Here is a 16,668-nt window from a genome sequence, read left to right on the forward strand (position 1 = left end):
AAGGTAGGAGAGGGCAACCGGAGATGGCCTCCATAACTCCGGTTGAAATGCCTCCCAAAGTGGCTCAGCAATCGATATAAACATAATAGAACAGAAATGCATTTACCATGACCAAGGGAAAAAAACTTGTGCTTACCATAAATGCAGAGATGATAGTGGTAACAGTCGTTCCAATGAAGGAATCTCGAGTTTTCTTTGGAGATAACTTGATCAAAGGAGTTCTTCCGAAAAATAAACCAAAGAAATAAGCAGCAATATCATTGATGACTATAAGAGTTGCAGGAAGAAGAAACCTGCATGAGTAGCTGATGTGTAAAAACTCAAAAGGAACATCAAAATTTAAAAAGTTGACTATCAGCCAGATGAACCAAGATAAAGAGCATAGAAGTCTTTGCATATCAATGCAATTAGTTATACATGAAAAAGTGATATACAAGGGTCAAATGTGGTATGAGTTCCATTGTGATTGCACAAATTAAGGACTGTAAGTCCGTAACTAATAGCCCTTCAATGTATCTTCTCAAACTCATCATATTAAAATCTAGGCTAGCTATTTAGGATGTGGGCATCATGAGATTTACTATTTCCATGATCTTCTAAATTTTATTGATAGGAAATAAACAAATAAGGTAAAGACACAATCCCTTCAAAGAAAAAAAAGACAAATAAAAACATCAGCCGGAAATGTCCAAAAGCAAGTAAAGAATTACAATTATCCATGCACACTGTCCAAAAGCAAGTAAAAAACCAACAAAGGTTGTGTTTGGATGTTAAAGTGAGTTGAGTTGAGTTGAGTTGAGTTGAGATGATAAAATATTGTTAGAATATTATTTTTTAATATTATTATTATTTTGAGATTTGAAAATGTTGAATTGTTTATTATATTTTGTGTTGGGATTTGAAAAAGTTGTAATGATGAGTTTAGATGAGTTGAGATGAATTTATATTCCAAACGAAACCTAGGCTACGTTTGGGTAGTGAGAATACCTGAGAAGTGTTGAGAATGTTTGTGAATAATAGTGAAAAAGTAATAATAGAATAATGAATAGTAGATAAAAAGTAATGAATAGTAAAAAAGTAAGTGAAAAGTAATAATAAAGTAAAGAATAATAGTGAGAGTACTTGAGGTACTCTTGGTACCCAAACGTAGCTTAGGCTATGTTTGGGTAGTGAGAATACCTGAGATATGTTGAGAATGTTTGTGAATAGTAGTGAAAAATTAATGAAAAAGTAATAATAGAATAGTGAATAGTAGGTAAAAAGTAATGAATAGTAAAAGAAGTAGGTAAAAAGTAATAATAAAGTAAAGAATAATAATGAGAGTACTTGAGGTACTCTTGGTACCCAAACGTAACCTAAATCACAACAGAAAAAAACCAACTAAATCATAATATGCTGTGGAACAAAAAAAACTAATATATGGAATAAAAAAACCAGCTAAATCACAACAATAATGGAAGAAAAAAAAAAGCAAATCACGACATGCTTCATTGTTTATCAGTGACCACAACATTTAATCAAATGCAAAGTTAAAATTTCAAATCAAAGTAGAGATGAAGATGACCCACAGCGCGACAGTCTGGGGACGAAGATGACCCGCGAAACCGACCCACGTCGCTGACCCGAAACGCTGGCCCACTAAGTTGACCCGTCGAAGCCCACGAACTTGACCCAGCCCAATGCAGACCGGCCTTGACCCAGCCCAACGCACACACCAACGTTCTCTAGGTTTCGATCTGCAGACCAAACTCGCTCGTGCAGTCTCCAAATCTCCCGGCACAAAAACGATATACAGGACGAGCGGGAAATGAAATGGATGTAAAACAGGTCTTCGCTTTTCATCTTTGTTTCGTTTTCATTTTTTTCTTTTTTTTTAAAAACGGCTGACATGGCATGAGCCGACTGTACGCCGTCTGCATAAGACAACTGTGCATAGCAAAACTGTCTCTCTAAACACTTCATTTTCCTTGCTCTCTCTCAATGCCAACGAAAAAAATCTGAAAGAAAAAAATAATTTTAGAAAACAATAAAAAATAAAAAATAATAATATTTAATATTATTATAGTTTAAATATGCACAATCTAATATGAGAATTTTTCTTGATACGAAAAATTAATCTCTAAAAAATATGATTTTACATATGGATATAGAAAAAATCAATAATAGTGCTTTTACACGTCCAATTTCTCTCGGCGGAAGGCTCTGCCTTTCAATTTTTTTAACAAAAAATATCTATTTATAAATTTATTCATTAACCCACTTAACATATTATTAAGGAAGTAATATTGATATAGTCTTGAATTGTGTAAGTTTTATATACGAAGCCTTCGTTTGGAATATAAATTCATCTCAACTTATCATTATAACTTTTTTAAATTATAACACAAAATATAATAAATAATTCAACTTTTTCAAATCTTAAAATAATAATAATATTAAAAAATAATATTCTAACAATATTTTATCATCTCAACTCAACTCAACTCAACTTAGTTCAATATCCAAATACAGCATATTTTAAAAGAAAAGTAGAGTCTAGAATTAAAAAAAATTATTTTTTTAATATAGATCTTATATTTATCTACTTATTTCAAAAAGAGTATGTAAAACTTGCATACCCTATGATTATAAATACCATTTTCCTTATATGAGAATTACTACATTACAAAGATATATTATAAAAATAAATTTACAAACTGACATGATTTCATATGATACATTAGATCTATTTTTTACAATATAAAATAACTTTACAATCTAATTATCACATCAAATTACGTTAATTTTGGAATTTACTTTTATAATATCTCTTTGTAACTAAGGTATTTCTCTATCTATTCTACATCATTTAATATAAAAAATAAATTAAATTTTTTATAATATAATATAGCCCATAATAAATAATGCGTACACGGCAATTTATAAGTATTCATTTATAGCCTCTAATCTTCATTACCACGTAAATATGGACGAAGTTTCTTTATTGATAATTTGTTCAAACTCAATGACTAATCTAATGAAATCGAAAAGAAAGGGGGATTGATTTAATAGGAAAAATCTCCTTAATATCAAGATACCGACGACACTTAACTAGAATGATGTCATTGGGACCATACTATAGCCACTCGTAAGTTCTTGATATATATTGAAATAATTTAATTTAAAAGATAGTTTTATTGCCGTATATGCGTGGTTGGACCCCTCCCTCCCATGGATTCACGTGATCCATAAGAGTGCATACCCTTGATTTCACAGCAAAGTCCGAAGGGCTGTCCCCATGTTTTAGGCGAGGGTCGCGGGCTGTCTAGCGGTAAATGCTGGCGTATCGCTAAATATAAATTTTTATTTTTTTTAATTTTAATTTAATTTAATTTTTATTTTTTTAATCTTCTTAATTATTAATAAAAAATAAAAAATAAATATACAATTTTATTGATAATTACTTTTTTAATCATTAAATAAAAAAAATTAAAATGCATGAACAGTAAAAATTAAAAAATTGTTACGAGGGCATACACCTTAATTAATTTTCCTGTCTACATAGGTTGTTGGCCTAATAAAAAAGCAAGTCAATTTATAGTATAAATGATTTTTAAATCAGAGTTTGATTTCTATTCGTTCACGTTACCCATTCTTGCACCAGATCATTTTAAATATAATCATCTCAATTGAAAATATTTTACAAATAATAGCTATTTATATAAATTTCGAACGTGATAGTGCTTTGAAAAAAATAGCACCATTAGAAAAATTCAGCATTTCTCAGTGGAGCCTATTGTTTTCCAAAGTGCTTATTTCAACATAGACACTCAAAATTTGAAGGTAGCATTATTATTTTTTTAATTGTCTATAAATATTAGATAAATTAAAATTTTAAGAGATATGAATTACATATTATTATTTCGAATAATGTTATATACAGTTGTAAAGTGCGCAAGTATCGTGCAGTCTCTTTAAAAAAGAGTGAGATCTACTATTAAAAAATTAATATTATTTTTCATGTAGATCTCGTATTTATTTATTTTTTTAAAGTAATTACACAACGCTTATGCACTCATGACTACAAGTATCATTTCTCTTATTATTCCTCTATAATCTATTTGTAGTATCGATATCCCACACATAAAAATTCATTGGTATTAAGGAATACTAGTTACAAGTTTAGAGCATTTAAAAATAAATAAATAGAATCCATCAAAAAGGGAGCTATTTTTTTAGGTGGAGTTAACATTTTGGAAAAGAGTCTTGTTATGTACAAGCGGTTTAGTGTATTAAATCAGTATTGTGAATTCCATACCGTACCGATTGGTATTTGTCATACCTGCCATTGGGTCGGTACATGTACTATATATATTTCGTACCAGCCGGTACAGTCGTATTTCAACATGTACCGATGTTAATATGATTTTTTTTATTGAAAAGAAAAATAAAAAAAGAAAAATCTTGAGAGAATAAAAGATCATCTATTTTACAAAAATTATTTTTATTTTTAATTTATATTATTTTATTTTTAAATACCTTACATGTCAGAATCAATAGGTAATTTAATATGCATGCCAGAAGATTTTTCCTTTCGAAAATTTTGCACTGCATTTCAAATCATTTTAATTTGAATTAGAGCCCTATAAATTCAGCGAAGCCTCAACAAAAATTGCCCAACACCCAGGATAATTGGGGCCTTAATTCCTAACCCATTTTATATACTAAGCCCGGCCCATGTTTACCCGCTCGTCGTCACTTTTGCCTGGAGAACAAGAAACCCAAAACAGTTTTTAGTGTCCGTGCTCCGGAGCATTCTCTTCATTTTAATCGTCTGCAGTCTCTTCTTCGTCTCCGTTCCATTTATCTGTCATATAGGTAGTCATTATTTCTCATCCCAATTGTTCTCGATTTCTGAGTGACTTCGTCAGTACAGCGGTGATTAGGATCGTTTTTTTTTTTTCATATAGGGTTTACAAATCCCCCCCCCCCCCCCCCCCCCCCCCCCCCCCCCCCGGGGTTCCTTTTTTTATGCGATCATATAATTTCATTTTCTAACTATGGTTGTCGAGAAAGTTTAAGAAATAAATCAGGTCTTGAACTCTAGGTTTTCTTAGGGCGGGTGGGGGGATGTCCCTTTTTTTTTTTTTTTCAGATTTTAGCAAAATTGTAGTTAAATTTATGGTCTGTGAAAGTATGGTGGTGTAGTTTACATGATTTGATACTTTTTTCTGGAGAAAACACACACACACCAAAAAAAAAAAAAAAAAAAAAAAAACGATTGTATCTGAGTTGGTTTTTTTTTTTTTTTTTTTTTAAATAATGGAATTTGATCTACGGTTTCCCTTCAAATGCTGTCTGACTAGCTCAAGCTCTGATTTTTTGTGTATTGTGATTTCAGTTTATTATCTATAAATTCGATATATTTCGTGGCGTGGTATTTGATTTTGGTTACCATTGTTAATTGTACAATTCAAATCTCAGTTTAGGTGTACGTGGATTGATTGTTGGAGTCCCAACTCAAATCCTTTTCACAGTTTATTGAAAAAAAATGAAGCTTGATACTAGTGGTCTTGAATCATCTGTTCCATTGTTCGGGTCAAGCAATGTACTTATTGATGGGATTTCAGCTGGTCCATCATTTGAGATTCCTGATACGATGGACGTGAGTTCTATTGGTGTTTGTTACATTCTCTCATTTACAAATTACATTAGAGAAAGTAGTAGTTGTATGGACTGAATAATATTTGAACCTTTGCTTTTCCACATCTGTCCCAGTTTGATGGCTTTCAGAAAGAGGCTGTACAGATGGTCAAGCCAGCTAAGGGAACAACCACGCTTGCCTTCATATTCAAGGAGGGTGTCATGGTCGCTGCTGATTCTCGAGCCAGCATGGGAGGCTATATCTGTACGTTGTGCTTGGTCTTTTTTTTTTGTTTAACTAGCGAGCAATTTTAGGTGTTGTATGTTGATTTTGTACGTATCCAGTTTCAATTTATAAATGGACTTGTTGATGATCATGCTTACATCTGTAGACACACACACAACATTCAATTTATAAATGGACTTGTTGATGATCATGCTTACATCTGTAGACACGCACAAACATTCACTTTATAAATGGACTTGTTGATGATCATGCTTACGTGACTACGTCTGTAGACACACACACAAACATGCCAATGCTTGGCCTGGTCTTAAACATTTTCTTCTGTTAATTTAAGTGACATAGCTATGACTGTTCCCGTCACAAATTCTCGACTCTTTTTATGTTGCTAGTGACATTAATCATGGTGTTTGTTTGTGTTACCTCTGGATATGAAAAGAATACCATGTTTACTTTTTCTGCTAATCTTATCAGCATCGCAGTCTGTGAAGAAAATTATTGAAATCAATCCTTACATGCTTGGCACTATGGCTGGAGGAGCTGCTGACTGCCAGTTTTGGCACCGGAATCTGGGTATTAAGGTAATTTATATATATATATATATTACTATTTTATATTTGTTGTATTCGCAAGAAGCTTTATAGTCAGGGGTGTCTGTTTGGATTTATTCTGGCATGCTAGTAGCAATTCATTTTAAGGGAGTGATTATGATAGGTTAGTATCATTAGCTCCATGGACGAAGCTTGGATTTAAGTCTTTGGGGTGTTATTATTATTATTATTATTATTATTATTGGTTTTTTTGTTTCTGCCATAATTGATATTTCATTTTAACCTATCAAAAAAAAAAAAAATTATGTGGTTGGGTGGGGGGGAATGCAAGACCTTTCGTCGAATTGCCACTCATTAGCTCTGTGATGTCTACGTTTAGTGCTGATGTTGGTTAAACTCCACTGTGTCGAACAAACTTTTTAGGTAAGTGAAGTTATAGTGCTCTACAATGGATGCAAGTATCCATTCTCTTGCTGAGGCTGTAGTTGGTTTTCCAGCTAGAAAATGATCTAGTGGTTGTACTTGTTACATACTGTGTCTACATCTAGAAAATGCAAGACCTTTCGTCAAATTGCCACTCATTAGCTCTGTGATGTCTACATTTATTGCTGATGTTTGTAATACTCCACTGTGTCGAACAAACTTTTTAGGTTAGTGAAGTTATAGTGCTCTACAATGGATGCGAGTATCCATTCTCTTGCTGAGGCTATAGTTGGTTTTCCAGCTAGAAAATGATCTAGTGGTGGTACTTGTTACATACTGTGTTATCTTGACTTTTTCTTTGCATGCATGTTTCACCATGACACTTTATTATTTCAAACATGGATAATGGTGGGGCTAGAGATAATAATAATTCCTTTCAAGAGGGAAAGCAAATATGATCTATCACATAGTCATATCACATGTTTCTTTAACACCTAAGCAGTGGCTGGCCGAATGCAGAGACCATCGCCTAGCTATAGATTATAAATTTGAGCTACTGGGCACGCCCTGTTGTGAATATTACAGGCTGTAACTACATTTTTAAAATGGATAGAATCCGTATAACTGAACATTGTATGTGTAACTGCTCACATCCCTTGCTAATGGAAACATCTTGGAATTATTTAGTGCCGACTGCATGAATTGGCAAACAAGCGCAGAATTTCAGTTACTGGGGCATCAAAGCTGCTGGCAAACATTCTGTTCTCTTACCGTGGAATGGGTCTGTCTGTTGGGACCATGATTGCTGGATGGGATGAAACGGTAACAACATATTTCATGTTTCATTTCATGTTTTTACATTTTCTTTCAATCAGGCTGTTGTAATATGTACTTTTACTGGTGTTAGGGACCTGGGCTATATTATGTCGACAGTGAAGGAGGAAGGCTTAAAGGAACACGATTTTCAGTTGGCTCTGGTTCACCCTATGCTTATGGTGTGCTGGATAATGGGTGTGTGCCCTTTCCCGCATAATTTTATATATTCCAGTTCTCATCTGATGATTGAGCCATTGTTTGTGGAAACTGAATCTCTAGGTATCTGCTTGAGATTTGTGGAAGGAAACAATAATGTGGCATTGCTGTAGAAATAATAAGCTAAGATATCTATGAAAGAAAATGATGAGAATTAAGAAGGAAAGAGCAAGAAGCAGGTGAATAATGTAAAAGAACCCGATACATGAAGTATGTTTGGAAACTTATATAATCTTATTAAAAACCTAGCCAAAGTTTTATTGATGCATGGGAGACTGTCTCGTGAACTAACTGGCTGAGTATTGAAGGAGCTTGTAGACTTTTTTTTTTATCAGTAAGAACTTTATTAAAAACTCATAGAATGTTGCAATTGCAGCGCACACAGTATGGATACTTTGTTTTTAGCAATTATGTACCTGACAATCTACGCAGCAGTTTAAACTTACTTCCTGGGAATGTTCAGAATGTAACTTTCTAGGAACCTGAATAGGCAGCCTTATCCTTGTTTTCCTTGTTCAATGTCCCTTCGATTCAAATGGAGCTCTGCTTTTCTTTTCAATTTCTTTTTCTTTGACAAGATAATCGATTTCTTTTCTTATTTCTTCCATCATTTAGCATTTTGCACCAGATTTATTTCTGCATTCAATGTATTCATATATTTGTTTTGTGGAACTTACATCAGCTACCGGTATGATATGTCAATCGAAGAAGCTGCAGAGTTGGCTAGACGGGCTATTTATCATGCAACATTCCGTGATGCGGCCAGTGGTGGAGTTGCTAGCGGTACTCTCTCTCTCTCTTTCTCTGTGTACACATTTTAACGATTTTAGTGTAATTTGAGCTTGTGATTTTCATCAGTTTATTATGTGGGGCCCGATGGGTGGAAGAAGCTCTCTGGGGATGATGTTGGGGAACTTCATTACAAATACTATCCAGTTATGCCAACTACAGTGGAACAGGAAATGGTTGAAGTGGCTGGGGCGTAAGGATCGCAGGAACTTGGGGACAATGCGATGAGCTTTCTTACTTTAGGGAGGCCAGGCTCCATTACAAGGGAAAAAAAATGGTTGAAGTGCATGTCTTTGCATTTGATCTTTGAAACAATTCGTAGATAGACTCGTCTTTCGTTCAATGTTACGGGAGCCCTCATCATTCATGGCTGTTTAAAACTTTAATGTTGTTTATTGTTGCTGATGTTCTTAACCAAATTCTAGCTTGGTCATAGACTCAAATTGGATTTTAATCTCTGTAGCTGTGGTTTCTGAATGATTCTAGTTGTTTTCTTTGCTCATGGAAATGCAAACTCTACTTATATATGACCTAAGAAATGATAGTTGTAGTTGTGGATGGATAAGCGTTGTGCAATTATTTAAAAAAAGTGAATAAATACGTGATACAAATAAAATAAATAAATAAACTTTTTAATAGTTGACTTTACTTTCTTTTTAAAGTTTCTGTACAGTATTTGTGTATTTTATAACTGTATGTAACCTTACTAATTAAAATTTACCATTTTTCTGGTTGAGTCAAAATCCATGCTGAAAAACTCTTAAAATAATCGCTTCAAACCAAAAGAAAGACCCTTAAATTTAGAAGAAAATTTAGTAGAGAAATAAGAGAGTTCATGAATGAGGCATTCTATCACATCTGTTGGGACATGCGGCACATAAATACATCTAAAAGGTATAAAAGACCTGCAGGAGGCCGATGAGACGGGAAAGGGTGAGCAGGCAGATAGAAGAAGTGTAATCACTGAGAATCAGTTTGTGCGCCACATGGGACCCAGGCCCAGGGGTTCATGATCAAGATGAACAACCAGAGGCTGATTGTTTTTGTTATAATTCCGATACTGTATACATCAATTATATCCCTTAATTACAAAGCTAACTACTCTTTTCTCTTCCCAACTTCTTTTCTCTGGGAATTTATTGTTTCCTAAAAAAATTATTTTTACGACAAACATAAAACAAAATCACATCAAGTTTAAACCGGTTTTGTTCTACGTGAAACCTTGACCATATCTAATTTGAGACCGGTTTTGTTCTTACTCTATGTGCAATCTAGTTCAAAAAAATAAAATATTGTTTACTAGTGGGCTATATTAACTAGCCAAATAGTCACAAAATATAAATAAAAGAAATGAGTTCCTTCTTATTTTTTCATTTTTAATCTACTAACGTATGTTATTTATTTTGTTTAAATAATTAATATATGAAGGAATTCACATGAGATAAAGAGATACTATAAGAGTAAACTTATAAATTGATATGACTCCATATAATACGTTAGATCTATTTTATAATAAATAAATTTATAAACTAATGTATCACATCAAGTTAAGTCATTTTGTGAGTTTATATTTATATAATTTATTTATAATTAAAACATTTATTATATAGTAAAAGAGAACAATATAGTTGTTGTTAACGTCGTGTTTCGTACGTCTTTGAGCCATATTCCAGCAATTCAAGTTTTTAGAATTTGGGCCTGCAAAAATAGAGAAGAAGACAACTGAGATAGGGTGGTGTTGGGGCCGGGGAGTCTTCGATGCTAAAATCAGTAAATTCTCTTGGAAGTTTGTAAATAAGTAAGAGAGTCTAGAGATCAGAAAGCGTTACTCGTACCTGGGACGACATTATTGTTCCTTCTGTCAGAGTTCTTTAATACGACATGGCTCTGAGACGACATCATTAATGTGGTGTCATTAATGCGACGTGGTTCCTTGTTCTGCTTTATTTTCAATAGCCCATCGATGCTCTATTGTCAAAAGATCAAGGGTTTTCTATCTTTTTCCGGTCTGTCCTGTACAAGTCTCCACGATCAGAGTGTGATCAAGATATATCAAGCCTGCCTGTCTCATCAGCCATCTATTTGTTTTTCCTTACAGACGTCTTTTTTCATGAGTAATCTCTGGGTATCAGGCTTTGGCCAAATGAGCTTCACAAAATATCCCCTTGCAGTTGTAATATAATAAAAGAAATGTATATGAATGATGTGGTAAGTAATACATCCCTTCTTTTACTACTTTTACGAAACGAAAATGAAGCCATTTAAGATCTCATGGACGTTAACAAGCTATTTTTCTCCCACAAATAGAAAAGGATAAGTAAATTCCAAAGCATTCACTACTGAGAGACAGCATAATTATAAGGTGGGAAAGGACAAGCTCTGTCTTCCCCCTTTGTCAGATTTGTTAGCTTCTAAGCACATTTTAATGATTGATATTATAATCAATCATCAGCCATCATACCACTCAACAGTTGAATAATTTGCTTCCATTGTTTATTCTTTTTTATTAAAAAAAAAAGCCACAATATTGCAGAATTTAGAAAATAACACCACCTCCCCTGAAACATGTATAAAGGAACCAACCAAAAGAATCCACTGAAAAAAGAAAACATAATAACAATAATTTTAAAAATGTCGTACTAGAAGTGTGTAAAATATTGTCATGTAGTTCGACCTCCAGAAAGTGGTGTTGGTTGCGTGAAAGGGATCACTCAAATAGGCCATCGCATTTCATGTCCTCGTTGAATAAGTGAAACATAAAGACTAGTAATAATGAAAGTTATCTGTATAGTACGTAAGTCTCGTGTATTTTTTTAAAAACTAGATAAATACAATAAACGTATAAAAAAACTCACTTTTTAATACTGAATTTTATTATTTTTAAAATAGAATATACAGAATTTACTCATTCTAAGATGAGTAATTTTATTCTTAAGTCTGTTTACTCTCTAACACCACACACCAGTGATGTAGTAAACCCGATTTCTTAAAAACGGTATAATGAAGCTTCCCCCTTCTCTCTCTCCCCCTTCTTGCCGAATCCATCTTCTCCCCTCCCTCCCTTCGTCCCTCCCTCCCTCTGCGAATCTCTGTCCCCCTTCCCAAAACCGGAGTTTAGTCACTCAAGAGAGAGAAAACGAGCCCCAAGTTTTCATTACCCAGAAAAGACATGGAAGAATCGACTGGTTTGGGCCTTACCCAAAAAAGAATACCACTGAAACTATTAGTGTAAAGTTTTCATCTTTATCACGCTTAGAGCTTTTTACTTAAAATAAAGTAGTGGGAATAGATAAATAAGCAGGCTTTACTATCTGTGAGCCTCTGCTCATAGTAAGTCTCAATTCAATGGCATTGAAAAGAAAAAAAGCTTATTTGTGTTTTGTAATTTTTCCTCTGTTTTTGAGCTTCTGCATATGGATATTTTCTCTGAAAGGTGAAAACTTTGAAGGCAACTCCAAAAGAACCACTCTCATCCCTAAAAAAACGTAAAACAACAAACTCTAAAGCATAAAATCTCAATCCACCCTATACGATCCATCCATGCCATGAAACAGTCCACAAAGAGAATGACGTGCTCAGAGAGAGAGAGAGAGAGAGAGAGAGAGACTCTTAGACCATGCGCGTAGATCCAAAGACAAGAGTCACGACGGAGCAGAGTAAATCCCACCTCAAGAACGGGGAGGTGGAGAGGGCAGCAGAGGTGGGGCTAGATGCTGGGGCTTCAACAGTTTGGACTTGAGCTGTACCGACCAATGAGAGAATAATGGCCATGAGAGTCATCAACAACAAAGTCTTGGAGATAGCCAACATTTGTGAGAATACCTTATCTCTTCCTCTAGATCTTTGAATGAATAAAAGAGAGAGTCCGACAAAGAAGGGTTTGTTGTAGTTCATGAAAACGGTGTTCTTTGGATATGGTGTGGAATTCTCATCTTGCTGCTTTGTTTTTAATGGGAATAAAAATTTCTTTAAATAATCAACTGTTACGCGAAACCTTGCACAACAATGAAAATAAATAATTGTTTTTCATGTTTAACTATTGCTTGTTTTTGACATCTTAAGTCATGCAAGAAAAAGGTCCATGTGTTATTTGGTTGGGCTTCGACAGGGAGGGAGAGAGCAGAGAAAGAAGCGTAGAGAGAGAACGTGAGAGGAGAAATTCGAATGGAAGATTCGGAAAGAATGTGGAAAATTTAAAGAGTAGTCTAAAGAATTATTTAAAATAAATAAATAAATAAAAGCCTACTCAGCTCAAGTGGTGTGTGGTGTTGGAGACTTAAGTGGCCTAAGAGTATAATTACTATTCTAAGATTATACATAATATTAAGATTATTATTTATCAATATGTTATATTTTTAAATAGTTTTATAAGTACTATTTACTGCATTAGATTCTCAAACTCAACTAAATTCAATCTAACTTTAAACCGAGTCTAACATCTAAACATGTAACTCTCAAATTACTAAATTCATTTCAACTTAAAATCTTCTTATACGTGAGATCCACAACTTTTTTTAACTTAAAATATCTTTATACGTGAGACCCACAATATTTTTTAATTTTTTATAAAAAGTATTAAACTTATCTTAACATTCAAACACACTTTAAATTCAATTTAAATAGACTCTATATAATTTTTTTTACTATTTCACTCATTACTATTCAAAAAAAATTAAACTCAAATCAACTGAGCTGATCTCTACAAACGCAGCGTAAAAAAACCAGCATCCAAAGTAGTTTATATGTAAAATATTTTATGTTCTTTCCATTTATAAAGGGTCCTAGAAAAGACTGCATATAGGATTGAAGTTGCCAGCCAAGAACATCATCCTTGGAACAAAAGTAGTTGAAGTCCATTTGATTCCAAAATCCAAAGTCTAAGCGCGAGCGGAAGAGACTCTTGCTGGACACATTGCATCACCATCATAACTTAATAAGACAATAACAGGACCGAACAAACAGACTGATACTGTTTTTAATAAATATATCCACTTCAATTGCTTCTCTTCTACTTCCCCACTCTTTTCCTCAGCAGTGAAAAAGCTCGTCCCTTTCCATATTCTCTTTCTCATAAATACTGCACCAACTCAACCAATCCCCACGAATACCATCCCGTCTTCTCCCTCATCTCAATCCTTCGTCTTCCCAGCCAATTGCTAGCTGGATTCTTACCCAAACCATTTCTGGAGTTCCCAGTTCCCATCATAATGAATGGCAGGAACAGTCTTCCTTTCTTCTTTGCCGTTCTTCATTTCGTAGTCTTGATAAAGCTCTCTCTCTGTCTCTCCCCGGATGGCCTGTCGTTGCTCTCTCTTAAATCTGCCGTGGATCAGCCGTCGGGCGGCTATGAAGCTTTCTCCGACTGGAACGAGAACGACACTACGCCGTGCCGTTGGACCGGCATTTCCTGCATGAATGTCTCGGGGTTCAGCGATCCACGCGTCGTTGGGATTTCCATTGTAGGGAGGAATCTGAGGGGGTATATTCCGTCTGAGCTCGGTACCCTGGCCTATCTCCGGCGACTCAACCTCCACAACAACAACTTCTATGGCTCCTTACCTTCCCAGCTCTTCAACGCCACCTCGCTGTACAGTATCTTCCTTTACGGTAACAATCTCTCCGGTTCCCTTCCACCGTCTATCTGCAACCTCTCCGGGCTCCAAAACCTCGATCTTTCAAACAATTCCCTCTCCGGACCAATCCCCAATGATCTAAAGAATTGCAAGCAGTTGCAGCGGCTGATTCTCGCGAGGAATAAGTTCTCTGGAGAGATTCCGACGGGAATTTGGACGGAAATGCAGTACCTGATCCAAATCGATCTCTCGGAGAACGATCTCAACGGATCGATTCCGGAAGATATCGGCAATCTTAGCTCTCTCTCCGGCACGCTGAATCTCTCGGTCAATCATCTGTCGGGCAAACTCCCAGAATCGCTTGGGAATTTAGCTGTGACAGTGAGTTTCGATCTCCGAAACAATAATTTCAGCGGCGAAATACCTCAAACGGGGTCGTTCGCGAACCAGGGACCCACCGCGTTCCTCGAGAATCCTCTGCTCTGTGGGTTTCCTCTGCAAAAAAAGTGTCCCGATTCCGAGGCTGAGAGTCCAAAATGGGCCCCGAAAGCTGAAAATAGAACAAGAAAAGGTCTAAGACCCGGTTTGATCTTACTGGTATCCTTAGGTGACGCAGCTGGAGTTGCAGTCCTCGGCGTAGTAATCGTTTTCGTATACTGGAAAAAGAAAGGCAACTCAAATGGTTGTAGCTGCACAGGGAAAAGCAAACTCGGAGGAAACCAGAAAACGCGGTTATGTGCTTGTACTTGCGTGTGCGCCAAAGGCTTCAAAGACGAGGATTCTGAAATCGAGGACGGAGAGAAAGTAGAGGGAGGGGAAGGAGGAGAGCTGGTAGCGATTGACAAAAGGTTCACGTTCGAGCTAGACGAGCTGTTGAGGGCGTCGGCGTACGTGCTCGGGAAGAGCGGGTTTGGGATAGTATACAAGGTGGTGCTGGGGAATGGGATCCCAGTGGCGGTGCGGAGGCTGGGAGAGGGAGGCGACCAGCAAAGGTACAAGGAGTTTGTGGCGGAGGTACAGACCATTGGGAAAATCAAGCACCCCAACATTGTGAGGTTGAGAGCTTATTATTGGGCTCCCGACGAGAAGCTTCTGATAAGCGATTTCATCTCCAATGGCAACCTGGCTTCTGCTCTTCGCGGTGAGTGTCGGAGCCTGTCTTTTCAAATTCTTCAAATCCTATGCCTTTTGGCCTCTGGCACCTTTGTTTGTTTGCTTGCTTGCATAATAAAAGTTGTGTTGTTCTAGGGAGAAATGGTAAGCCTTCAACGAGCCTGTCATGGTCTACCAGGCTGAAGATTGCAAAGGGAGCAGCCCGGGGCTTGGCCTACCTCCATGAATGCAGTCCAAGAAAGTTTGTGCATGGTGACATCAAACCATCTAACATCCTACTCGACAACGAATTCCAATCCTACATTTCTGATTTTGGCCTCAACCGATTGATCAGCGTCGCCGGCATCAACAATCCCTCTTCATCGGGTGGCTTCATCGGCGGTGCTCTGCCTTACCAGAAGTCCGTCCAAACCGAGCGTGTCCACAGCTACAGAGCCCCCGAGGCACGCATCCCCGGCAACAGACCCACCCAGAAATGGGACGTGTTTTCTTTTGGAGTTGTGTTGCTAGAACTACTTACCGGGAAGTCGGCAGAGATTTCTCCTACCACTTCGACTTCAGTGGAAGTCCCGGATTTGGTGAGGTTGTCGAGGAAGGGATTCGAAGAAGGAAAGCCGCTCTCAGACATTGTAGACCCAATGTTGCTACAAGCAGTTCATGCCACTAAAGAGGTGCTTGCACTGTTCCATGTGGCGCACGCTTGCACAGATGCAGACCCCGAGGTTCGGCCTCGAATGAAAAACGTGTCGGAAAATATTGGCAGGATCGGAACGTGAAGCAAGTGATCCAGACCTTATGCAAGCCCATTGACTCATTGCTATCAATATCCATTATTGTTCTTGCCAAATAATATATATATATATATATATATTTTTTGTAATTAAGAAGAGATAGTTGTAATGTTTAGAATCCTAGATCCCACCATATTTAACGTTGAGGCCAACATTATTCGTGGAAACCTTAAATGTTGTGAGATCTATTTGCATGTGAGATCTATTTAATTATAAAGAGATTTTATAAAAATAAATTGATATAACATGTTACATGAACCCATATCAATTTATGATTTTATTTTTATAAAATCCTTTTATAACGGTTACACTTCTCTTTATTATGTATATATTTCATAATTGAACAATATTTTCTTCGAAATAAATAATTCTTAATCAGTACCAATATCAGGTGAGTTTTATCAAAATTGTGGTGAAATTCAGAATTTTGCAACATATCTAGTTGACTATATTAAATTTCTTATTCACACGTCACATATAAGACATTAAAACTACGCTTGGATGTTGATGTGATTTCAAATTATCTAAAT

The 16,668-nt window shown here is 35.9% G+C and overlaps 2 protein-coding genes across 5 annotated transcripts in view; both read left to right on the top strand.

Annotated features, from left to right (window-relative positions):
* The window catches only part of LOC121257333 (proteasome subunit beta type-5), a 65,322-nt gene extending 56,153 nt beyond the window's left edge, over nucleotides 1–9,169 (top strand). The window contains exons 2-9 of one of the 4 annotated variants that reach the window (XM_041158299.1): nucleotides 4,827–4,857; nucleotides 5,464–5,644; nucleotides 5,758–5,887; nucleotides 6,341–6,447; nucleotides 7,528–7,662; nucleotides 7,748–7,851; nucleotides 8,555–8,655; nucleotides 8,731–9,169. In XM_041158299.1, coding sequence (XP_041014233.1) covers nucleotides 5,531–5,644; nucleotides 5,758–5,887; nucleotides 6,341–6,447; nucleotides 7,528–7,662; nucleotides 7,748–7,851; nucleotides 8,555–8,655; nucleotides 8,731–8,858 — 819 coding nt within the window. In that variant the 5' untranslated portion in view covers nucleotides 4,827–4,857; nucleotides 5,464–5,530 and the 3' untranslated portion in view covers nucleotides 8,859–9,169. Of the gene's footprint in view, nucleotides 1–4,703; nucleotides 4,858–5,463; nucleotides 5,645–5,757; nucleotides 5,888–6,340; nucleotides 6,448–7,527; nucleotides 7,663–7,747; nucleotides 7,852–8,554; nucleotides 8,656–8,730 lie in introns of those variants that run through there. The other 3 variants (XM_041158298.1, XM_041158296.1, XM_041158297.1) reach the window with 3 other exon arrangements.
* Nucleotides 9,170–13,501: 4,332 nt separating this feature from the next.
* On the top strand, nucleotides 13,502–16,429 carry LOC121257337 (receptor protein kinase-like protein ZAR1). The gene is made up of 2 exons (XM_041158305.1): nucleotides 13,502–15,375; nucleotides 15,483–16,429. Exons 1-2 carry the CDS (start codon nucleotides 13,869–13,871, stop codon nucleotides 16,121–16,123), a joined length of 2,148 nt encoding a protein of 715 aa, XP_041014239.1. The 5' UTR covers nucleotides 13,502–13,868; the 3' UTR covers nucleotides 16,124–16,429.
* Nucleotides 16,430–16,668: the final 239 nt, after the last annotated feature.

This window comes from Juglans microcarpa x Juglans regia, chromosome 3S (genome assembly GCF_004785595.1).
Source record: "Juglans microcarpa x Juglans regia isolate MS1-56 chromosome 3S, Jm3101_v1.0, whole genome shotgun sequence".
Classification (NCBI taxonomy): domain Eukaryota; kingdom Viridiplantae; phylum Streptophyta; class Magnoliopsida; order Fagales; family Juglandaceae; genus Juglans; species Juglans microcarpa x Juglans regia.